The sequence below is a fragment of the Podarcis cretensis genome (assembly GCF_951804945.1).
Source record: "Podarcis cretensis genome assembly, chromosome: 7".
Classification (NCBI taxonomy): Eukaryota; Metazoa; Chordata; class Lepidosauria; order Squamata; family Lacertidae; genus Podarcis; species Podarcis cretensis.
In genome coordinates, this window is record NC_137176.1 from 73,930,121 (window position 1) to 73,954,194 (window position 24,074).

At 45.6% G+C, this 24,074-nt stretch overlaps 1 protein-coding gene across 2 annotated transcripts; it reads right to left on the reverse strand.

The window, feature by feature from the left end:
• Positions 1–5,599: 5,599 nt before the first annotated feature.
• Positions 5,600–18,520, reverse strand: KCNV1 (potassium voltage-gated channel modifier subfamily V member 1). 2 transcript variants are annotated; one of them, XM_079984389.1, is made up of 4 exons: positions 18,363–18,520; positions 13,141–13,653; positions 11,454–11,980; positions 5,600–6,539 (listed from the first exon to the last, which is right to left on the reverse strand). In XM_079984389.1, the coding sequence occupies exons 2-4, from the start codon at positions 13,620–13,622 to the stop codon at positions 6,028–6,030; spliced, it is 1,521 nt and encodes a 506-aa protein (XP_079840515.1). In that variant the 5' UTR covers positions 13,623–13,653; positions 18,363–18,520; the 3' UTR covers positions 5,600–6,027. The 2 variants fall into 2 exon arrangements, with proteins under 2 accessions (XP_079840515.1, XP_079840514.1); XM_079984388.1 differs by having other exon boundaries at positions 18,313–18,520.
• Positions 18,521–24,074: the final 5,554 nt, after the last annotated feature.

A 24,074-nucleotide genomic window follows, 5' to 3' on the forward strand; every position in this document is an offset into this window, starting at 1 on the left:
AGAAACTTGCCTTCATTATGGATGGATGGAGCAAACACAGAATGTAAATGCTTTTTTGTTTTCATAGTATGAGTACCAACATTATGGTAGACAGGAAACTGTCTTACACCAGATTAGACTATTTATCCATCTAGTTCAGGGGTGGATAGCCTTAGAACTGGGAGACAAATGTGGCCCTAGGTCTCTCTATCTGAATCTTCTCTATCTTTGGAGCTTTCCTCAAACCACAGCCAATGAATCTGATTGGCCACTTTGAGAACAGGGTACTGGTCTTATTTTTATTTTTTTTAAGCAGCAAATAAATATATTCCACCATAGCTTTAGTTCTAGTTGCTAGAGAAAGATTGACATACAGTACTCATGTGTTTCTCATGAATAACAATATGGTTAACAAGTTGAGGTTGCTGTGGCAACAATATTGCCACAGCTTTGGGCAACAACTTTAAGACAATATAATGAGATTCCAGGCAGCTTTTTAAATGGCTTGCTCACAAAATTGCATTTGTTGACATCATTTTCTCTGCTCTTATTTGGCTGTAGCAATAGTTGATGAATGCAATATGGAGGGGTCTCTGTTGATAGTTTACCTGTTTTCCTTCTATATTTTCCACAAAGTTTGCATACCCTCCAACATTTCTCCAGTGAAAATAGGGATGTCCCATTCCACAATGATAATTTTACTATTCTTACTGGGTTGCCCCAGCCACTCTGGGCAGCTTCCAACATATATGAAAACATTAAAAAGCTTCCCTATACAGGATTGCCTTCAGACAGCTTGGGGATTGGATAACTCCATACCCTCCAACATTTCTCCAATGATAATAGGAACATCAGAAGGACAAGTGGGATATTCCAGGATCAAATCAGAAACTGGGACAGCTTCTCTAAATCAGGGATGTCCTTGGAAAATAGGGTCCCTTGGAGGGTCTGAGTTTGAGCAACCAACAGCAGCTATTTTGTGTTATGCCAGTGGGTTCAAATTACAAGAAACGAGATTCTGACTAAACACCAGAAAGAACTTTCTGGCTGTAAGAGCTGTTTGACAGTGGAACTGTTCAGAAGGTAGTGGACTCTTCTTCATGGCAGGTTTTAAAACAGAGTTTGGTTGGCCATCCGTCAGGGATTCCTTAGATGTGATTCCTGATGCAGGATGAGAGTCTGGGCATGAGAAATCTAGATCCTAACCTATTATCGGGCTTTATGATACGTTGGCACACAATGTCATTCACCACCACAGCTAGGGCCAGAGTCAGGATTATGGGAATCTGCATAGTTCATCCCTCTCATCTGCAAGAGGTTGAGTGTGCAAGTTGTGAATTTGCCTACGCTGCTGCTGAACTAGATGCAAACGATGCGAACAAGCAACTTGATGGAACTTGCTTACTTTCCCCAGTGTATTCATTTTGCAAAATTTTGCTTTCCTGCATGAGTTGAGCTAGATCAGTCTAGCTCAGCATTCCCTAACCTACCACCTTCCAGTTGCTTTGGATTAGAATTTATCTCAGACAAACATGCCCCGTGGTCAGGGTTTATGGGAATTGTATCTTAAAGCATCTGGAGGGCATCAGGTGGTACAGATGCTGGCCTTTTGTTTGTGCACAGAATATAACACCCTATGCATTTTTTTAAAAAAGTATAACATATACCCTCTTCCCAAAGTTACAGGATTGTAGGACCTATTTTATACCAGGTCAGAATATTTGTCCGTCTAGAACAGTATTGCAGTACTGGCATGAGCTCTGCAGGGTTGAAGGTAGAGAACGGTCTTTCATATCACTGGTCCTTTTGACTGCAGGTTCTGGTGACCTTTTGCACATAAAGCATGCATTCTAGTGCTGTGTTAAAGAGCTGCCTGGCCAGATTTATTTCTCTTTGAATGAGAGCAGTGGAGACATATGACATATTGCAGTAATTGATTTGTTTACAGATAACAGGGCAGAGCGTAAGTGGAAGCAAAGAGTGCTCCTAAAAGGCAGCAAAGCATCAGAGAAAGAGCCCGCACTCCAAAATGCTTTGGCTACAGCCAATTGATAGCGCTCTCTCTTTCTGGCTGGGTACACAGCATACATTTAAAGCACATTGATCTTCCCGAATCAAGGCTTACAGTATCCCAGAAGCAGAAATGGTAACTCTGGGACTGTCCCTGGAAAATAGGGACGCCTGGAGGGGCTGGTTGCATCAGGTCTCACTTGTTTAACTTAAGCCACCTTCATAGATTTAAAGCATTTTAAACAGTTAATGGCTCCCCCAAAGAACCCTGGGAACTATTATTTGTTAAGGGTGTTGAGCGCTGTTAGGAAACCCCCATTCCCCTCAGACAGCTACAATTCCCAGAGTCCATGTGAAGAGGGATTGATTATTAAACCACTTTGGAATTGTGGCTCTGGGCATGGGATAGGGGATCTCAGGACCCTCAACAAAACTCTAGCTCCCAGAATTATTTAGGGGGAGCTACGAATGTAGGGGAGCTACGAGTGGAACAGTTCTTTCTTTCTTTCTTTCTTTCTTTCTTTCTTTCTTTCTTTCTTTCTTTCTTTCAACATCTTTATTGAAAATTCAAAAAGTACATAATTATATGTGCACTAAACATGGTGAGACATAAATAAAAGAAAAAAGAAGAGGAGAAACAGGACCCATGCAGAAGGGAAAATAAAGGGGGGAAGGGGGGAAACCAAAAACTGTATATCTTACAAAGTTGTTATTGTACTTCACCAGATTTTAATCTATTACTGAACTTGTAAGAATGGATTCCAAATATCATTGAATTTGTCCATGGCAAGTCTGCATTTATATGCAAGTCGTTCATTTGTTGTGAGTTTGTATAAGTCTTCAATCCAATCGTAGAAGGGAGCCACATTTTTATTTTTCCAGTTCATCAGTATCAGTCTTTTTGCTATAGTAAGGGCAAGGAGAGTCCACTCATATTGTCCTTTTCTAAGGTTCCATGTGCTGGGTATATAATTCAAGAGGGTATTTTGCTCTGTAAATGTAAGGTTGTTCCATACAGTTCTGTTAATAGTTTCAGTTACCTTCTACCAAAAAGCTTTCAATAGAGGACAATGAAAGGACATGTGTTTTAGAGAAGCATTACCCCTGTTACATCTTCAACAGTTCGATACCTTAGATAGTTCTTAGATAGGTAGTTCTTTGTGAACAAGGCCATATGGCTCAGGTCATCCTATTTGCCGGCAAATGCAAGTGAAGAGCAGTTGTTGTTTTTTCAGTGTCTTAGCACAGGTGTGTCACAAGATCCTATTTGCATCCTGGCAGTAAGGAGATCCAGAAGGCACAGTTAATTTATGGACTCAGTTGTGCTGACAACGTCCCTATGCACAGAGTGGAAACCAAGCAACAACACGCACTGCCGCAGGCCTCGGAATGGAAATGCCAGCAGATGATACTATTGACAGTACGCCAGTGGGCATCAACGTTAACATATAAATTGCTACTGTTTCTGAAAGCATTCATCAGCTGTCTGGCAGGGGACTTGATAAGAAGAGGGTCGATGACATGTGAGCCACAAAGAAAAAGAGGCACCCTCTTGTCACACTGATGTTAGAGAGTAACTCAGAGCTGGAAAGCAGCCCTGTATCAATTATTAAGGGTATATAGAGTTCGACATCAGTGCAAGGCAGCACAGGAAATACATCTATAGTCATGTGCAAAACAGAAGCTCAGATCTATTAAACCACAATGATCATTTCAGAGCCCTACCTGCTCTGAGGTCACATCTGTACCACACATTTAAAGCACATGACTCTCCTCCCGACACCCAAGAATCTTGGGAACTTTAGTTTAAGGCTGCTGGGAATTACCCCTCAGAAAGGCACAAACTGCACCCAAAAAAGATGTAAAAGTATTTTTGTATGCCACAACTGCTGCACGGATTTTATTAACCAAAAAATGAAAAACACAAGAACTACCAATGGTAGAAGAATAGCAGATGAAGATGATGGAGTTTATGGAGCTGGCTGATCTCACCGGGAGAATCCGCAACTAGAAAGAAGAGGAACATCAAGAAGACTGGAAGAAATTTAAAGACTATTTGAATAAATATTGCAATATTAAAGATATGTAACCACTTGAAAGAAACAATTAGGCCTAGGATTAAAATGGAATTAAATTTATAAATTAGAAAATGTATGATAAGGAAAAATATGTAATATGATTAGGACTGTGATATGGTCTTTTGAGACACTGATATTGGAAACTGCTACATATAATTACTAAGAAATTCGGATGGAAGAGATTCGAGGAAGTCAAATACTATGTTTATGAAGATGGATGGTACATAATTTTAATTAATTAAGTGGTAATATGTTGTATGTATCTTTTTTCTTTTTTCTCTTTTTCTTTTCTTTTTTGTTTGTCTTTATTATTGTTAATCTTTTCTTTCTTTACTATGTTTATCTACTGAAAATAATAAATATTATTTTAAAAAAGAAAAAGAAAGGCACAAGCTGCAGTCCTCAGGGGACTTGGGGTGGGGAGCCACATGCTTTAAATGTATGATGTGGATGTCTCCTACATCCCAATCTCCTACACCCCCATTTTGATTGTGTGGTACTGCTAATGCCAAGGTTTCAGGTTCATTCCCTGTATGGGACCACTGCATATTCCTCCACTGCAGGGAGTTGGACTCGATGATCCTCAGGGTCTCTTCCAACTCTATGATTGTTTAAAGCTGCACTTCTATGCATGCATCCTGCAAGTAAATGACAACGTGGAACTTATTCCACAGTAGCTGTGCACAGGATTAGAATGTAAGTATTTGTGCGGGGTGTGTGGGGGGGAGCAGGGTTTCAGATATGCATTGTGAAAGTCACTATGGCAAATGTCAGAGCAAGAATGGGAGACCAGTAGTCCTCTGGATGTTGTTGGAATATTTAACTTCCATCATCTCTGACTATTGGCCATGCTGGGAGGCACCAAAATTTAGAATTAGTTGGCTCTGCCTGTCGGAGGGATCCCTGCCTTTTGCCCACCAGTTCCCAGGCACTACTGGTTGGAGTTCAATAACATCTGGAGCATCTCAGATTCCTCACATCTGATTTATGCTATAAGTAGGACTTGCTGATCAGAAGGTTGGCGGTTCGAATCCCTGCGATGGGGTGAGCTCCTGTTGCTTGGTCCCTGCTCCTTCCAACCTAGCAGTTCGAAAGCACGTCAAAGTGCAAGTAGATAAATAGGTACCACTCCGACGGGAAGGTAAATGGTGTTTCCATACGCTGCTCTGGTTCACCAGAAGCGGCTTAGTCATGCTGGTCACATGATCCGGAAAAACTGTCTGCGGACAAACACTGGCTCCCTTGGCCAGTAAAGCGAGATGAGCGCTGCAACCCCAGAGTTGGCCAAGACTGGACCTAATGGTCAGGGGTCCCTTTACCTTTACCTTATGACTTTCCTCAAAAGGGTAAATGAGATTGAGAGAAGCTGAGTCCCCCATCTCTGCAATGGACTAAATCATGTCTCAAATTGGCTACTGTGGACACAACTGTAAAGGCTCCTCATCTCTTGCTATTTTTTAAAAAACTCTTTAAAATATAAAACAAAACAGTACAACAACTTTCATTTTGCTAACACTTTATTTTTTTTAAAGCAAGCATAAGAACTATTACCAAATAACCAAAACATTGTTTTATGTAGATAAATCCGCCATTTTATTCTAATGAATGGTCTAAATGGTAAGAGTCAGTATAACCTGAGTGTTTTTGCTTTTAATAAGCCTTTGGGTTAGGGTAATTGTTGTCATATGCTCAGAAACCTGGAAAGGGAAATTTAATAGGGGAGAACATGAAACAATTGTTAGCCTCGTATTCAACACAGCATTTATTATCAAGGCTGACGAAACATTAGACACACATTTTAAACAGTGTAGTGTTCTCTAGAAGTTGTTGGATTACAACTCCCATCAGTCCCAGCAAACATTGCCAATGGTAATAAAATGATGGGTGTTGTAGTCTAACAATATCTGGACAGTACGACATTGGCTACCCCTGCCTTATGCTGTTTTGTTTTTTAAAGAAATCAAAACCAAAACTCATCACCACCACTGCTCCTGGTGCTTGTTCTGTCCCGGCCTTTTAGCCTCAGCACATCCATGACACTTCGAGCATAGACGTCGCGCAAATTAACATTGACGGTGCAATCGCTGGACATGTTCTTTGTGAGCTTCTTTAAGGCTTCACGCTGTCGGAGAGCAGCTTCCTTTATCTTCAGCGTGAAGTAACAGGCAGAAAAGCGGTCATTGATGATGGCTATCGGCAAAGCCAGAACGAGAATTCCCGACAATATACACACAAACGCCACTATCTTGCCGATGGTTGTGTCTGGCCTAATGTCTCCGTAGCCAACTGTAGTCATGGATGTCGTAGCCCACCACCAAGCACAGGGCACACTTGTGAAGGTTGTGCCATGGACACCTTGCTCGACAAAGAATTCCATGGTGGAGAAGATGGAGATGCCCACAGAGAGGAAAAGCAGGAGCATGCCGACCTCTTCGTAGCACTGGGCAATGGTCATGCCCAGGGACCGCAAACCTGCAACACAATAGAGGATTTTAGTTCAGGTCACAGCCTCCATCAGTGGTGGCTGGTGCCCCCTTCTCAGGGGCTGAACTGAGGAGGAATGGTGGGGACCACCACCCCTTCTCCTGAACCTTCCCAAGAACAGGAGGACTGTATAGATTTAGAACAGTGGTTTGCAGAAGGGCATGGTTCAGAGACTGCAGAGGGGAGAAGCTGGGAAATATTGGAAGACGAACAGCAGGAAGAAGCAGCACCAGGGGAGAGACCACTGACAGACTCAGTGTCTTTGGAAAGCATTCCTGACCTCCCCTCTCCCAGGACCAGGCGTGCACTGAGGGTAGTAGAATAGAAAGCTCAGAGGCAGAAAGCTCACATTAGGTGTGACATACAATAGAACAGACGGAGGGGGTGGGACTTTACTCGGAGCAATGGCATTATCCTAGTTAGAATGCATTCCTTAACCTCTCTCTGTGCATAGTGAATAAATTACTTGGTAAGAAACATTTTTTGTTTATCTGCTTCTTGGCTGCCACCGTGGGAGGGATCAGATTCCCTGAAGCCTGATGTCCCTGGGACTTGTAGGGTGGATGGCTGGGATACCAACAGCAGGTGGAACCTGCATCAATGACAGCTAAGCCCCATAATTCTAGTTTTGTCCCCATTCTCCTCCCTGCTGCAAGGGCAATAGTAAGACAAGCTAAACAGGACCAGTAATGGAGTGGGATAGAGAGGCCTTGAGCAAAGCTGTGGTCATGTGAACTCCTGCCTTCTGAGCAGTAGAGGTTGAGCTAAAGCCCACTTGGACACTTCCCACGTCCAACTTGGCAGGGAGAACAGTCCCTGGTACAAATATTTCCCTAGGTTTGAGGTGGCTCAGAGGCCAAATGTCTCTAGGTCTTTCTATTGGGCCCTCAAAACTCTCCCTAGGGCACAAGCCTCCTTTCCTGGATAGACCCTCAGTGTCCCTGGTTTGCATGCTTTTCTGTGGCTAGAATGTATCCTTGACTTCTGATCAAGCCACTTGCTTGTCTGGATGGAGGACAGAGAGGTGTGCATGCAGAAACTAGCCTACTGTACAAAGGTAACATCTGCATTTATTTATCCACCCACTTTTGCCTCTGTTCCCACCTACCACTGGCATGTGGTCCTCAGGAAAGGATGTAGCCCTTGGGTTGAAAAAGTACTCTCATCTCACCCAGTATTTATTAGGGGAGGAGGCCCAATATTGCAAAAGAGGAAGGAAAATGCTTTTGGAGGGGTTGGACATGGGGTCTGAATGAATGGAACAATTCTTCCAACAAAGTCAGCCCTGCTATTCTCCTTTAAGGGTTAAAACCAAAACAAAACATATTTAGTATCCTTATGTAGCTGGGAATCAACCAGCACTCAGTAGAGTAGAACAATTTCTTCCCATGCCTTGGATGCAGTACTTCTGTGTAACCCATATTAGCATTTGCCCTTTTAAAGCAGCATCACGCTGTTGGCTCATATTTAGTTTGCTGACTCAGGATCCATCTGAGTTCTGCTGAAGTCCTTAAGTAAGTGATACTGCTTACCCAGTCATCTCTCCAAATTTTGTACTTGAGAATCATTTCCTGCATGCAAGAGCTGACATTCATCTGCTGTACCTCAATACTAAATGTAAATGAAATAATGAATTTTAGAGGCGGATAACTGCCAACTGTATGAGCTCAGGACTATAGCTCTATTATCACCAGCCCTGGCCCCTCCTCCCCAAAAAACCCCTTTCATATCAACTAGCCTCACATCAAAACAAGATTCTGTTTGATTGAGGTTCTCCACACAGCTGCAATTTATGAGCCTCAACCCTCATATTTTTAGGCTGAAGTCCTATACAGACATCTGGGAGTTAGTCTCATTGAACTTGATGGGGTTCCATCCAAGCACAAACAGGCTTGCAATGCATTTATGTCTCTTGTGAATGCCATTTTAATGGCACATCTCAGTTGTTTAAAATAAAAACTGACTGTTTTCCATCTCAAGCCTTCTCCAAGTTTCTTCAAAGATGGAACAATTCAAGAGCTGGTGATCCATCAGTCTATGTATGGGAGATATGACATAAAAACAATATGCTGTAGTGTCAAGATGTGTCAAGTTAGCACTTTCTATAACTTATGCTAGTCTGATGGAGTAGCAAGTATAACTTGCCTGCAGGAGTGGTATCATGTTTTAACACAAAACATGGACTCTTTAACACCAGGATGCATTGTGAGTAGAAGTCCTCACCATAAGAGTTCATTGCCATTTTGCCCCGGCTTGGATACCAGCAAGTTTCTTCTGCCCTTACTCAATCTCAATATTCCTCATTGTCTCTTTAAATAAATTCTCACCTCACCTCCTATGATGAGTAAAAATTGATTCCAAGGGACCAGCAAAGAAAGAGGACTCTCTTATCTTTCATGGCACCCGTGACTAACATAGATCACATATGTTATATGGACATAAAAGTTTCTTTCCTCTCTCTTTCTTCCTGCAATATGTTACAAACTGGAATGATTCTGAAAATAAAAGAAATTACAGATGCTGGAAGCCCATTGCTTTGTTAACAGTTCAATGATGCTCAGTTTATTTACAGCTCGTCAATGGGAACCTATTGTAAGGAGGTTGTCTCTTGGAAGCTGGCATCTTTTCTGAATTAGATACCCAGAGGTTGGCTGCAATGCTGGAAGTTTGAGAGAGAAATAAATATGTGTTTGAGTGTTTCAGTACCTTTAACAGTTTTACATTGTTTTCTGAGCCTCCTGGAACTTATGAAGCAGCTATATACATTCAGCAAATAAAACAGGTAAAGTAAGTGAAAGGTGAGAGCTTTTTTTTTTGGAAGCCCAAATCAGATGAAAATGGGGGCACAGTTTGGGGGGTTGCCCTATCTTCTGCCATGTATATATTACAAAATGAAGCCTTCACTGCTCTGCCAACTAAAGGAAACCGATATGGGATTTATCTTCATTTGTGGAAGTGGGGAACATGTTGCAACAACAGATTCACCCATTTGAGCCCATCAGCTGCAAACACAGCCTTGCTGCTATGACTTTCCAATCTGATCTGTTCAAGAATAAAAGAAGCAAATAGAGTATTATAAATTCAGAATAGCTGTGTTCATATAGGCAACCCCTTCTAGGCAAATGTTTGCAGATATGAATCCAGTTTTATTTTGAATAGTAATGCAATGCTGATAGCAGAGCATCTCTGACCCTTGCCAGTTTACTCACGGTTGACAATGAAACAGGCAGGCAACCAAATTAGCTTATATAACACTAATGGGGGGGGTGATGAAAAGGTTTGGAGAAGTGATTAGAGGGAGTTTCTAGCATGACGATCCAATTAACCTGTGTTGGGGTAATAACATTATTTCTGGACTGTACCACTTCAGGATGCTAACATGATTGGATACTCTTCCACCCCACTGCCCAAACAAGTCAAATTCCCTGAACAGAGAAAACTAGATGCAGTGAAGGTTTTAGGCCAGTCTTCTTCCTAACATGTTAGTTTTCCTGCATGTAGGGATTTTTCTTCTGTTGTTGTACGAAGGAGAATTCAGTCATGTAATTCCTGCTGCCCCCTACAACTATTGGCGCAGTTCAGAAACAGGTTTGTTCCTTGTAAGAACTAGGCCTCAGACCAGGGGTGAGGAACCAGTTGCCCTTCAAATGTTGCTGGGTTACAACTCCCATCATCCCTGGCAGAGGCTGATGGGAGTCCATCGACAGCTAGAAGGGTCACAGACTTCCCACCCTGGTAACCTAAAAATCATTTGCCTATTCAGCTTCTCAGAACTGTAGGACCTCAGGGCAGATTTACATAGTTTTCTAGAGGGAGATGTCATCCTGAGGTGAACTGGTCCCCTCGGCTTAATCCTCCCACAATTGTGGGATACAGAAAAGATTCAGTTTCCTTTGGAAAGTGTGGCTTGCTAAGAAGGCACTAGAGCAGGAGACTATTAATCTGAGAGCTATGGATCAAGCCCCATGCTGGGTAAAAAATTCCTGCATTCCAGCAGGTTGGACTAGATGGTCCTCATGGTCTCTTCCAACTCTTATGATGGAAGGTCCTAGGAAAGGTACCACAGCTCTGTGGTAGAGCTTCTGTTTTGCATGCAAAAGATCCTTGGTTCAATGCCCAGCATCTCTTCTTAGAAGGATCAAATGGCAGGAAAGACCTCTGCTTTTGATCCTGGAGAGGCACTGCTGGGCAAAGTAGACTATACTGAGGGAGATCAGGAGATAGCATCACCTGGTTTAAGGCAGATTTCAGACAAGGGACTGTGTCCATCAGATGACAGAGGAAGCACTGTTGAAATTAGGCATTGTGGTGACAGAATAAGTCGATAAACTGAAAGGAATGGAATTATGAAATACCCTTTCTCTGGCCACATTCACACCATATATTTAAAGCACTATGATACTACCAGTGCTTTACTCTCTTTCTGGGGGGCACTCAAGGGTATGCAGTACTGACACATTTCCCTCCCCCAAATGTTAAAAGTGTGGCACTTACTGTAACAACTTCATGGTGAGTACCGACACACACACCCTACACACACACAAAGCACTGGATACCACTTTTAAACAGTTATGGCTTCCCCAAAGACTTCTGGGAGCTGTAGTTTGTCAAGGGTGCTGAGAGTTGTTAGGAGACCCTTGTTCCTCATCAAGAGTGATGGACTGTTAAACATATCTGGGATATGTACAGTCACCTGCTTGCCTTGGAAATGATTCTGGGGAAGGGTCTGTCTGGAGTTTGGTGGCTACAAAGTTTAGCTTGCAACATGGGACCAGTCTACTGTTGTGGGCCTCTGCTCATATGGAAGTCAGCTTCTTATCCGAGTTTCTTAAAGTCCCCCCCCCCTTAGGCAGAACCACAAAAGAATCAATTTCCCCTATTTCCTACACCATGTAGATTTACCTGTTGAATGGCGGCCCAACTTCAGCATGCGCAGACCCCTCAGCAGCCTTAACACCTGAACAATACGTCCCATGTTTTCCAGCTCCTGGGAGCTGTGTCTGCCACGCAAGCTCTCCACTACCAGTGTGATGTAGAAGGGCAAAATAGCCAGCAGGTCTATGATGTTTGCTACATTCCGTATGAAGTAGAATTTCTTCTGTGCGCACAGGAAACGCAGGACAAACTCTCCTGTGAACCAGGCAATACATACGTACTCCAGGATGTCAAGGAGGTGTGGTGGCAGCCAGCTCAGTTCCACAGAGATGAGGGCCATGTTGGCAATAGAGATGATGACAAAGGCCATGGAGATGGTGCCAAAAGTCCTGGCAGCGACAGAAGACCCAGGTTTTTCCAATACCTCCCAAAGCTTCTGTCTGAATCTGGGGCAGAGGCTCCCGGAGAAGTCCTCTTCCTCTTCCTGGGCATCGAGTGCTTCAGCTTCTTTCTTGATATCCAAGGCTTCGCTTAGTTCCTTCCTCCTGAAGTACCTGTGCAGGGCAGCGAAACACAAAATGTGAAACTATAGTACATCTGAAACGAATGCAAACACACGTGGCAGCATGTGCAACACCACAACCAACTTCAATTACAAATGCAAAAAGACAGCGGCCACTGACTTCAGGGTGTGCTCTTGTGAACCTCAGAGCTGTAAAGCCGGATGATCAACAAAAGGGACAAACCTAAAATGAACCTCAACTCCTCCGTGCTACACATCAAGTCTGCCTTAAAAACAGGGGTGGCTAACCAGTGGCCCTCCAGGTGTCTTGGACTACAGCTCCCATCAGCTCCAACCAATATGGCTAATTGCCAAAGCTGATGGGAGTTGTAGCTCATCAACACCTAGAGAGTCACAAGCTAGTCGTCCCTGCTTTAGATCATACGTTCATTTAATCCCAAGAGGAACCTGTTTCAAGATTACATTAGCCAGGCTCAGCCCAGTATACCTGAATGAGTGCCTCCAACCCCATTGTTCAGCTCCGGGGGCCTTCTGGTGGTTCCCTCACTGTGAGAAGTGAGGTTACAGGGAACCAGGCAGAGGGCCTTCTCAGTAGTGGCACCCGCCCTGTGGAACGCCCTCCCACCAGATGTCAAGGAAATAAACAACTATTTGACTTTTAGAAGACATCTGAAGGCAGCCCTGTTTAGGGAAGTTTCTAATGACTGATGTTTTAATGCATTTTTAATCTTTTGTTGGAAGCCACCCAGAGTGGCTGGGGTATAAATAATAAGGTATTATTATTATTATTAGTAGTAGTATACCCAGTGATTTTTTTTTCTAGAAAAAACTGTTGGAGTTGCCCCCCCCCCAGCACTTTCCTCCCTCCCTCACCTTTCCACCCCCCACCCCCGGTGAGCCCTTCTGCAGCGGGCCCATCCACAACCCCAACTTCCACCCCCTTTCCAAGTACACAAGCAACTGGGTTACTTCAATACCAAACTCAACCACTGCCATAATTTTCTGTCCAGCTGCTGCCTTGCCTAGGTGGCAAGAATCCACATCAGTGGCACCCAGGCCACTACCTCATCTTAATTCCCTTCATCTGTGCTTACCTCACCTCTCCCCACCTGCAGAATTAATCTACAATGCCCTACTGAAGCCTTCCCCAGCCCTACTGGATTTGGGCCCATGGCCCCATCGATTACCCACCTGTCTCTGCAGCAAGAGTCAATGCTGAGCTCATCTAGCCCCCAATACTGGATCTCCTGCAGGAAGGAAAGTGCACAGAGCTGATCCATCACATGCAGCCGGCCTGTCTGGTAGTAATTATGGATGTAACTAAATGCCTGAGAGCTCCGATCAAAGAAATATTCATTCTCCACCAAATTGGCATCATCGCAGAGTTCCAGGAGGCTGGAGGCAACATCCCGGGCAGCTGACACCACTACAGCCAGCTTGCCCAGGCGGGTGTCCGGGTAGCAGCACAGCTTTTTCTGGGACAGCACAAAGCGGGCCCCTCCCACATTGACTGTGATGCAGTCCAAGGACGGGGCCACTGGCCGCAGCAAGGTTCCTGGCTCCTCCTCACTGCAGAAGACACTGGACTCCACAGATCCAAAGGACGTGCTCTCACCCAGCTCCTCTCCAGATGCTCCTGAAGAAAGGGACAGGCAGCAAGAAGGGGACTTCATTCTTCAGCTGCCAGAGGCAGCCTTCTCTCTCCTAGAGAAAATGACACATGCAAGTCAAAGAGCCCATGCTGGGGCAAAGCAACAGAATGAACAATTATACGTCGTTGTTTGCAGTTTCTTCAATTCCTCATGTAGCACTTTGTCTGCAAGATCTGCAGTAGCTGCCAATCTGCTACTGGGTCAAGATTTTGGTGCTAACATACAAGGCCCTATGCAGCTCAGATGCAGTCTGCCTGAGAGATTGTGTCCTCCCTAAAAGAGGGCACGTCTTGCAGTGAGACCTGGAGGCTGACCTCCTGGTTGTGGGTGGGTCTATTGGATAGCCACAACACCCAATTGGTAGGTCCCTCATTGCTGGGTGTAATCTGGCCAATGGTGCGCAGTCTAAATGGATCAAGGGGCCTATATAAACCCATGCATGTATCCCAGAGCCTCCTCTTTCAGCTCGTGCATCAGAACACCTGCCCACCTCTCCCTAATTTTAGGGCATTTTGCGATTGACCTTGCTATGCCGTCGTGTGTTGTCTGTCGTTGGGACAGGGGCACGGCAGAAATTTTCCCCACTTGGCTGATTGGCTGTGGCCATTTGGGTTTCGTCTGCCACATAGCAATTCGTCACAAGGTTGCGGATAGGCCCTGGTTCATGTGATGGGGGGGGGGGGGAGAACGGTCTCGCCATCCCTATGTGAAGGGCATTCCGTTAAAGGAATCCAGGGACTCAACTTGGTTTGGTCAACGCCCAAAAGGGGCTTGTGCCCGTGTCTGAGTCCAGCGGAGCATCCCCAGTAACACAGAGCAGGGCCTTCTCTGTGTCTGCCCCTGTTTTGTGGAACTGCATCCTTGTTGAGATACAACAAACACCCACTATTTGTAATTTCTGGAAACTGTGGAAGACATTTTTGTTTCAACAAGTCTTTCCGGCTGGATGCTGTGGTTTTTAAATTTCTCTCACCCTTTGATGCTTTTTTTAATTGGGTTGCATCCAGTGCTGCAACAGAAGAACCCATTCCTCAATGCACAGTACAGATTTCAGGATCAGAAGAAATGAAGGGCTTTTTTTGTTAAGGTGAGGGTGTGTGTGTTAGTGCTAGCCACTATGGTTGCAGAAATAAGTAAACAAAGTCTAGGAGGATATCAAGTTGCTCAGGTTTGTATCTTCTATGTCCTTTCCTGTAGTAAATAGAACCAACTGACCACTAACCATAAGGTTTGAGATCCAAATATTTGAAATATATAAATATTGCTCCGTCTTCATAATATAACCCCTCTGGGTATAGAAAGTGGAGGGTTGGGTTTTTTTGCAGCACTTAAAGGTAAAGGTAAAGGTACCCCTGCCCGTACGGGCCAGTCTTGACAGACTCTGGGGTTGTGCGCCCATCTCACTTAAGAGGCCAGGGGCCAGCGCTGTCCGGAGACACTTCCGGGTCACGTGGCCAGCGTGACATCGCTGCTCTGGCCAGAGCCAGAGCCAGAGCCAGAGCCAGAGCCGCACACAGAAACGCCATTTACCTTCCCGCTGGTAAGCGGTCCCTATTTATCTACTTGCACCCGGAGGTGCTTTCGAACTGCTAGGTTGGCAGGCGCTGGGACCGAGCAGCGGGAGCGCACCCCGCCGCAGGGATTCGAACTGCCGACCTTTCGATCGGCAAGCCCTAGGCGCTGAGGCTTTAACCCACAGCGCCACCTGCGTCCACCTTGCAGCACTTACAGGTTACTTAAAGTCGGTATGGAACCATAAGGTAGTAGATATGAAAGTAACTTTTTTATGACTAAATGTCCAACACTGCAGGACAGGTTAAGCAGAGATGCAGTTTCATGGGAGCTAAGTCCAGCACTCTTCCCACTACTAATAGCAGTGGCTGCCTATGAGCAACCAAGCCACTTTTAAGGTTCTGCTACTTACATACAAAGTCCTAAATTAATCTGGACTAGGTTACCTGAAAAACCATCTTTCTCCCCACTGCCCGGTAAGGGCACTACAATCAGTGAATGGAACCTGGTTAGATTTCTCACAGCCTGATGATTATTGGGCTTTTTCACTGGCTGCACCAGTGTTGGGGAATGCCCTCACTGCTGAAATACGAGAGGCTCCATCAATATTGGCATTCCGCCAGCTCCTGAAGACACACCTGTTTAAGTATGCAATCCCCTAAACTGAACTTCTGATTTTATTGTTTTAACTGTTTTACCAGTTGCACTAGCTCCTATATTGTACATCCTAATTAAGCCCCAATGGAATTGTTACTGTGTATTTTAATTAGGTAATGCTTTTACACTTGATTTTATAGTTGTAAACTGCTTGGAAGCCTTTTGTGTGGATAAGCAGTATATAAACAAATAAAGATCAGCAACTCCCATTGCCCATTCACTATACTAGCTGGGGCTGATGGGAGCTGGAGTTCTGCAACATGTGGAGGACCAGAGATTTCCCATTTTGGTCCTTCTACACTACCTCTTCTCAGCTTGTACAGCATGTTAGAGCCGAGGAGAACAAGGTACCTTACCAGGTGGCTGCTTGCATAACAAAAAATGATGACTGTCCTTCCCGTTATTATTCTGAACCCAAAGCAACTTCTGGGAAATGCTTCACTAAAAGCACATGTGCAGAGAAGTTGCATGCCATGACATTTAGGGATGACCACTCACGAGATCTTTTGAAACTGCTTAGCAATCCCTTGCAGTTAAAAAGAAGACAGCTCATTATCACTGGTTCTATTGGCCGGCAATCAAAACAATGGCTAATGTACACATTAGGTTTCCTCACTGGAATTTTGTTTAGTATGAGGCATTTTCCTTTTCAACATCTAGGCTGCAATCCTCTGCACACTTATCTAGGAATAAGCCCTATTAAACACAACGGGACTTGCTTCTTCCATGGATTTTTCAATTAACCTTGGCAAGGAACAGGAGCTGCAATTTACATCTGTGCCACTTTAAAAATTAAAACAAATACGCCAATTAGTCCTTCACATTCTTTACCCATTCTGTATATTACACACTGTTCTCTCTTTTTTGAGTGTGTGTGTGGGGGGATGTTGGTCGGTATGTCCATCGCTTAGTGCAACTTTAGATAGGTAAATGTAAAGGTACCCCTGACCATTAGGTCCAGTCGCAGGCGACTCTGGGATTGTGGTGCTCATCTTGCTCTATAGGCTGAGGGAGCCAGCGTTTGTCCGCAGACAGCTTCCAGGTCATGTGGCCAGCATGACTAAGCCGCTTCTGGCAAACCAGAACAGCGCATGGAAATGCCTTTTACCTTCCTGCTGGAGTGGTACCTATTTATCTACTTGCACTTGACGTGCTTTCGAACTGCTAGGTGGGCAGGAGCTGGGACCGAACAACGGGAGCTCACCCCGTCGTGGGGATTCAAACTGCCGACCTTCTGATCGGCAAGCCCAAAAAGGCTCAGTGGTTTGGACCACAGCATCACCTGCGTCCCGTGCAACTTTAGATACTTCATGATTATTAGTGCAACAATTAAAAACTACTTAATAATAAACTGCAGCATCAAATACTATGCAGCAGCAATAATAATAATTAGTGCAGCATTAAATAAATGTGCATTTATATGCTAATAAAATGTGCATTTTAATCAGCATTTCCCTTCATCAGTTTATATCACCAGCCTACCAATTCTGTTTTGCTTCTCTAAGAATCTTAAAAATAAGCAACTGGCAAGAACACAGGAAGCTGCCTTACACTGAATCCGACCTTTCGTCCATCTAGCTTAGCATTATCTATGCCAAGTAGCAGCAGCTCTCCAGGGTTTCAGACAAGGGACGCTTCAAACCCTATCTTGAGATGCCAGGGATTGAACCTCAGAACTTTTGCATGCAAGGCAGATGCTTCACCAGTGAGCTAGAGCCCTTCCCCTACCTGTGCACAGAATACTAGAGTTTTATTATTAATAATAATTACTATTATTATACACAGTTGTGAAGCAATTCACAATATCTTAATTTAATTATTATTACATGCATTTATACTCCACCTTTCCTCCAAGGAGTTCAAGGTGCTATACACAGATCACATTGCTTCCCCCATTTTATCCTTACAACAACAACCCTGTAAGGTAGGTTAGCCTGAGAGTGCGGGACTGGCACAAGGTCAGAGCATGGATCTCCTTAGTCCAAGTCCAACACTCTACCCAGACACCAGGTCAATAATCATCCACCAACACCCCTGTGATAGCTCAGTCAGTAGAGCATGAGTCTCTTAATCTCAGGGTTGTGGGTTTGAGCCCCACATTGGGCAAAAATTCCTGCACTAGTCGGCTTTGTGGTCCCTTCCAACTCTACAGTTCTGTGATTCAGCCCCACACTCCTCTGCACGTTTACTTGGAAGCAGGTTACACTGATTTTAATGAGACTTACTCTGTCTTTGCAAGCACACACAAGATGTCAACACCAAATGGCATTGGATCCATCATCTCGAAACCAAGCGTTAACGCTGAAAACCAGCAAATTATTATTATTTAAACAAAAACCCAGAGTATGAGGACGTTAAAGATAGATGAGCCTGCAGTCCCATGCACACTAACCTGCAGGTAAGCCTCATTCAGCACAACGCTTACTTCCGAGTAAGCATGCATAAGGTTGCGCCCTCGAAGACCCCGCCGAATCCCCGCGAAATAAACCCAAGAAGCCCGACACACCACAGAAGCAACTCTGATGGATTGACAGGAGCTCACCTATTCCAGCCAGGCATCGCCTTCAAGGTGCAAGAGCCACGCCCCCTTACCTGCCTCCACTGGTGCTGCTCCGGGCACATCGCAGGGCTACAGCTCTCCGCGCCTTCCCCGGCTGGCGCTCGCCTTTAAGGGCGGAAGGCTCGCCAGCTCCGCGCTTCTCTGCGCACAAGCGCGCTCTGCCGCCGGCGCCTGCAGCTCGCCAACTTCTGGGCAGCGCTTCTTGGTTAGGCGCGTGAGCAGGCGCACGAGCAAATCAGAGCGCAGCTCCGAGGCGACAGCAAGAGAAGGGTGGGGTTCACCCCCGGGGACATCTTTTAAAGACCCTGGAGCGGGAGCCACGTGCTTAGGAAGGAAAAGGGTCTCGCCAGAGCTGAAGAATCAGCAGCCGGCTGCGCGCCCTGCAGAAAAGTTTGTTCCCTGAGTACTCGGTAGTTTGGCAGCTCCTTCGCTTGCTTGCTGACTTGGATCCAGACTTGGTCATGCATGGAGCAGAGACTATTGCGTTTAAATCCCACATCTCCTCCAAGGAGGTGTACATAGTTCATTTCCTTTGCATTTTGTCCTCACAAAAACCTTGTGCGCTGGGTTATGGTGAGAGACTGTGAACAGCCCAAGGTCATCCAGTGAGCTTGAAACCAATGGGAGCCGGGCTTCCTCGCACAGAGCTGGCACCAATGAAATCAATGGGATCCAGACTCAGGTTGCTTTCAGACAACATTTATTAGGTATTCATCCTGATTTGTTTGCACAAGGTTTGCTGGGAACTTGACTGTTTATTGAGCTTTTATTCTGATTGGGTTGGGAGATTATAGGATCTCACAGTTGCTGCCCTACACACTGCTTTCATCACTTTCTCTATCACAAAAGTTTGTGTGTTTTTTGGGGGGGGCAGGGGAGGGAGAGTGGGTTTGCAGTAAAATAGCACCAAATCCCATTTTAATTGTGCAGCCTCAAATTGCTTATGGACAGTTGAAGGCCACCTTCAAAGTAGTGGCAGTCTGAAAGTGTCCTTAGTCAAGCTTGGTGCTGGCCCATTGAAATGACATTCTTACATCTCCAAATCCAACCCGAGGAGTCCAGTGGAACTTATCTTCTCAAGGACGAATGCCCAGGATGGCAGCCTTGCAGCTTATGAATGATGAATGTTTTCATGGAAGTGAATCTCGCCAAGTTCATTATGAACTTTATGATTGCGATCTGGCAGCAGTTAAAGCTTTCTGCTGTGCTAGTCTAATACCCAAGGATGACAGTCTATGAGAAAGCAACCCTCTGCACAAAAAACTGGTGTAAAGCAAACTGGTGTAAGTTAATCTGGTGTAAAGTTACATCAGATCAAAATTCCATTCAGCAGTGGGGCTGCTGCTCTGCCTAAGACCGGCAGAGGGAAGGTAAGCAGTGGGTTGCCCAGTGGGTTGCCAGGTCACCTGTCTGTGCTGGAAGGGCATTGGATCCTGTACCTGCCTTGCCCCTTTTTGGATTGGGCAGAGCCAGGGCTGGAGACTTAATTCCAGGGGAATCAGCTGACTGATCTGGAGCTCTGCTGCATCCTAAACTGCTCATCCTGGCAGATCTGCCATAGGATTGGCCCCTCAATTATTATAGCACAGAGAGAAAGTTCAGCCCTACTTTAATAGACCTTTAATGTTCCTTTCCTCCTCTTGTTTCTTGCCCCTTTTTCTTGCCACTAGCACCCTAAAATACAAAACACAAGAGAAATAGTATCTTGATTGCTTCTCAATGACTGCTTCTCATTTAAGACCAATAAATTATCATTAAACATGTGCTATTACTTTTCAGAAGGACAACCCTGTGAGTCTGTTGCAGCAAAAACAACAGCAGCATTAAAAAAGGTAACAAATAACATGGAGCTTTCATGGACTAGATCAGTGGTTTTCATCCAGTGTGCTGTGGCACCCTGGGGTGCCTTGAATGATGTTCAGGGGTGCCGTGGGCAACACTGGCCTCTGTCCTTCTTTCCTTCCCTCTCTCCTCTGATGCCCTCTCATGTCTCTGCCTCCCAAAGGCTTGCACAGCTGTTTGTTGCAGCAGCCCTGGCTATAAGCTCCACAGGTGAATGACTTATTTATTTGGTCCCCGGGACTCTCTTTAAGCCACACCCCTTCCCAGCCACACTGCACACCAGCATAGCTGTCAACTTTCAGATTTGAAAATAAGGGATCAGCAGCCTCACCTGTCCCCGGGACAGTCTACGGGATATCTAGCAATCCGGGATAGCAGCGGGAAGCAGCGGGAAACGGCGCTGGAATAAGGGAATTTCCCGCAAAAAAGGGAAGGTTGACAGCTATGCTCACCAGGCCTGCTTTGCACCCTGCTTGGGTACTTTGGCCTGACTGCAATGTGTTCCTGAACTCTGATCGTGTCTCTTTGCTTGCCTGGATGGAAGACAGAGATGTATAGTTGTTGGCATCTGTCTGTCTATCTTAGGAAATAATGGAATGTGCCTCTGAGGGTACAGTCAAACCTCTGTGTTAGCAGCACTGGAGTGCTCTCCCTGTAGCGCAAGCCCAGACAGTGTGCATGGAGGTCCTGGCTGCCCAGAAGACAAGACCCTCCTCTCAGCCTTCCTGATGTGGTCCAATGAAAGCAGAGCAATACATTTGGCACCAGCTTGACTGCAGGAATTGCCAGAAGGAGGCGTACTAGACACCATCCAACTGTCTTAGGGACTCCACTCCAGATTTGTGTAGGGTTCACTCCTTAGCCTTTGGTTCTCCCAAAGATATTCCACAAGGTAAAATTAACATTTTTCTTTCTTTCTTTGCCTGCTTTTGCCTCTGGCGGAAGAGGTCACTCAAAGGTTCTCTAGTAGGGAATGTGTCTCAGGCTGAAAAAGTTTCTCTTCCCCAGGACTAGTGTCAAAGTAGAATCAAACCATGCAGCTCTCTCTGGTGTGGTAATGACTAACAGACCTGTACACAGTGGCGGAGGAACCCTCTCCGGCATCCGGGGTGGCGCAGCCTGTACAAACTGTGCATGTGCGGCAACTGTATGGGATGACGCACATGCACAGTCTGTACAGGATGCCACACATGCGCAGTTTGTACGGGCTGCCGCTTGAGCAGCATCCCGTACGGACACCCATATGGACCGCGCACACCCTCAGCTGCTCTACAGCTGGGGAGAGGCAGGGGCCATCTTGTCACCCCTCCCACAGTGGCACCGGGGGCGACCGCCCCCTCCGCTCCTTCCTCCACTCCTGCCTCTACACCCTGTTTTTCTAAAGTTTTAAAATTCAGCATCATTCATAACTGAGGCTGCAGTTATTTACGTATGTAGCCAGGAGTAAGTCCCATTAAACTTGGCAGGGCTTATTTCTGAAAAGACACATGCAGGATTTATCTGGCGCAAAAATGACAGAACAATTCAAATTTGGATAAACTGTCTTTGAAATTTATGCCTGGATGCAAATTTGAGCTAGGTTGCTTCGCTGGAAATTCTGTCCCCATTTCAGCTCTGCTCCCTGGTGTTCCGAGGGATCAGACGCGAGAAGGTACTTCCCTTCCGATCTCTGGAGATAAAAAGAGCATCAGCTGCTACAATGCTTTACAACTCTCTGGGAGACCCAGAAACATCTGCTCTGCCTTTCTGATTATTCACAGAGGATATAAGCAGATGGTTCATTCATCCCCAAAGCAGAGGACTAAACAAATTCATACCTTAAGTCAGTCAGCAGGAAGCACCATTGAATGATCTTTTTTTCAGACAGCTGGAAGTCTGTGCCTGTGGGTTTTTTGGGGGGGTGGGGTGGAATAGACTATATGCCTGAGCTGCCTTCTCATTCCTGGATCCAGCATGGATTCAATTCCTGGCTAGCTTCCTGCTGAGGTAATGGCCCAAGTATGGGTCATTAAGGTAAAAAAGGAAGTGGCTCTGTGCCAGAAACCAAATGGGTTGGGCCCCCTTCCTCAGCTATCTGTTAGTTAGAAAAGCAAAAGTCAGAGCTGAGGTGTTTGAGCTAGAAGTTAGAATCATAGAATCATAGAATCATAGAGTTGGAAGAGACCACAAGGGCCATCGAGTCCAACCCCAACCCCCTGCCAAGCAGGAAACACCATCAGAGCACTCCTGACATATGGTTGTCAAGCCTCTGCTTAAAGACCTCCAAAGAAGGAGACTCCACCACACTCCTTGGCAGCAAATTCCACTGTCGAACAGCTCTTACTGTCAGGAAGTTCTTCCTAATGTTTAGGTGGAATCTTCTTTCTTGTAGTTTGGATCCATTGCTCCGTGTCCGCTTCTCTGGAGCAGCAGAAAACAACCTTTCTCCCTCCTCTATGTGACATCCTTTTATATATTTGAACATGGCTATCATATCACCCCTTAACCTCCTCTTCTCCAGGCTAAACATGCCCAGCTCCCTTAGCCGTTCCTCATAAGGCATCGTTTCCAGGCCTTTGACCATTTTGGTTGCTGTCCTCTGGACACGTTCCAGTTTGTCAGTGTCCTTCTTGAAGTGTGGTGCCCAGAACTGGACACAGTACTCCAGGTGAGGTCTGACCAGAGCAGAATACAGTGGCACTATTACTTCCCTTGATCTAGATGCTATACTCCTATTGATGCAGCCCAGAATTGCATTGGATTTTTTAGCTGCCACGTCACACTGTTGGCTCATGTCAAGTTTGTGGTCAACCAAGACTCCTAGATCCTTTTCACATGTACTGCTCTCAAGCCAGGTGTCACCCATCTTGTATTTGTGCCTCTCATTTTTTTTTGCCCAAGTGCAATACTTTACATTTCTCCCTGTTAAAATTCATCTTGTTTGTTTTGGCCCAGTTCTCTAATCTGTCAAGGTCGTTTTGAAGTGTGATCCTGTCCTCTGGGGTGTTAGCCACCCCTCCCAGTTTGGTGTCATCTGCAAATTTGATCAGGATGCCCTTGAGTCCATCATCCAAGTCGTTGATAAAGATGTTGAATAAGACCGGGCCCAAGACAGAATCCTGTGGCACCCCACTAGTCACTCTTCTCCAGGATGAAGAGGAACCATTGTTGAGCACCCTTAGGTGCTCACAAACTGTTTGCTTGATGATCTGCTCCAGAATCTTCCCTGGTATTGATGTCAGACTGACTGGGCGGTAATTATTTGGGTCCTCTCTTTTCCCCTTTTAGAAGCTGCAGGCTGGGCAGCTGAGAGACAAAGCCAAGCCTGTTTTTTGGAGGGATCCAAGGCTGTGGCTATGGGAGAAGCAAGACCCTCTTGGGGTGTTAATGCTGTGAACTCCTCCACCGTAGGCTCATGTTGTATATATGTGTAAATAAACCATGTATCGGACTTCCGGTCGGCGCCAGCGCTTAATGGCGGTCCGAGCCTCGAGCTCCGAGGCAGGACTGCTCCGTTAGTTCGGGTCTCACCCGCTACGGCAAGCGGGGGACCCCTAAAATCACAGGCGCGGAGCCTGTGAACAAAGGAGATTCGGTGGGCACCCTTTGCGCCCCCCGGTACTGTGAGGGAGCCTTTTTAAAGGCTTCTGAGCGGCATCGGGGTAAGCGCGGTGCTGAGAGTCGTCACCCAGCTAGCGGAGTGAAGCCGCGTCGCCATGAGCGGAGAGCGCCGATTCCTTCCTGCAATTGGAATTTGATTACAACACCCGTGAGTAAGATTGAAAAAGTAACGGGACATTAGAAAAAAAAAAAATTTGGCTGAAAACGGGAAAGGCAAAAATTAAGGAAGTCTGCCTCCCCGGAACTGCAGAAGAGATAAAGCAACGAAAATCAAGCTGCACTTAAAGGGAATCTTTCTAATT

Bases quoted from the DNA above. Each gene is read 5' to 3' on its own strand.
- KCNV1 (XM_079984389.1), bottom strand. From the start codon at position 13,622: ATGAAGTCCCCTTCTTGCTGCCTGTCCCTTTCTTCAGGAGCATCTGGA. The intron at 11,981-13,140 runs GTGGGTAATCGA...TGCCCTGCACAG, and splicing joins GACTCTTGCTGCAGAGACAG to GTACTTCAGGAGGAAGGAAC. The intron at 6,540-11,453 runs GTAAATCTACAT...ATTGTGTTGCAG, and splicing joins GTTGGGCCGCCATTCAACAG to GTTTGCGGTCCCTGGGCATG.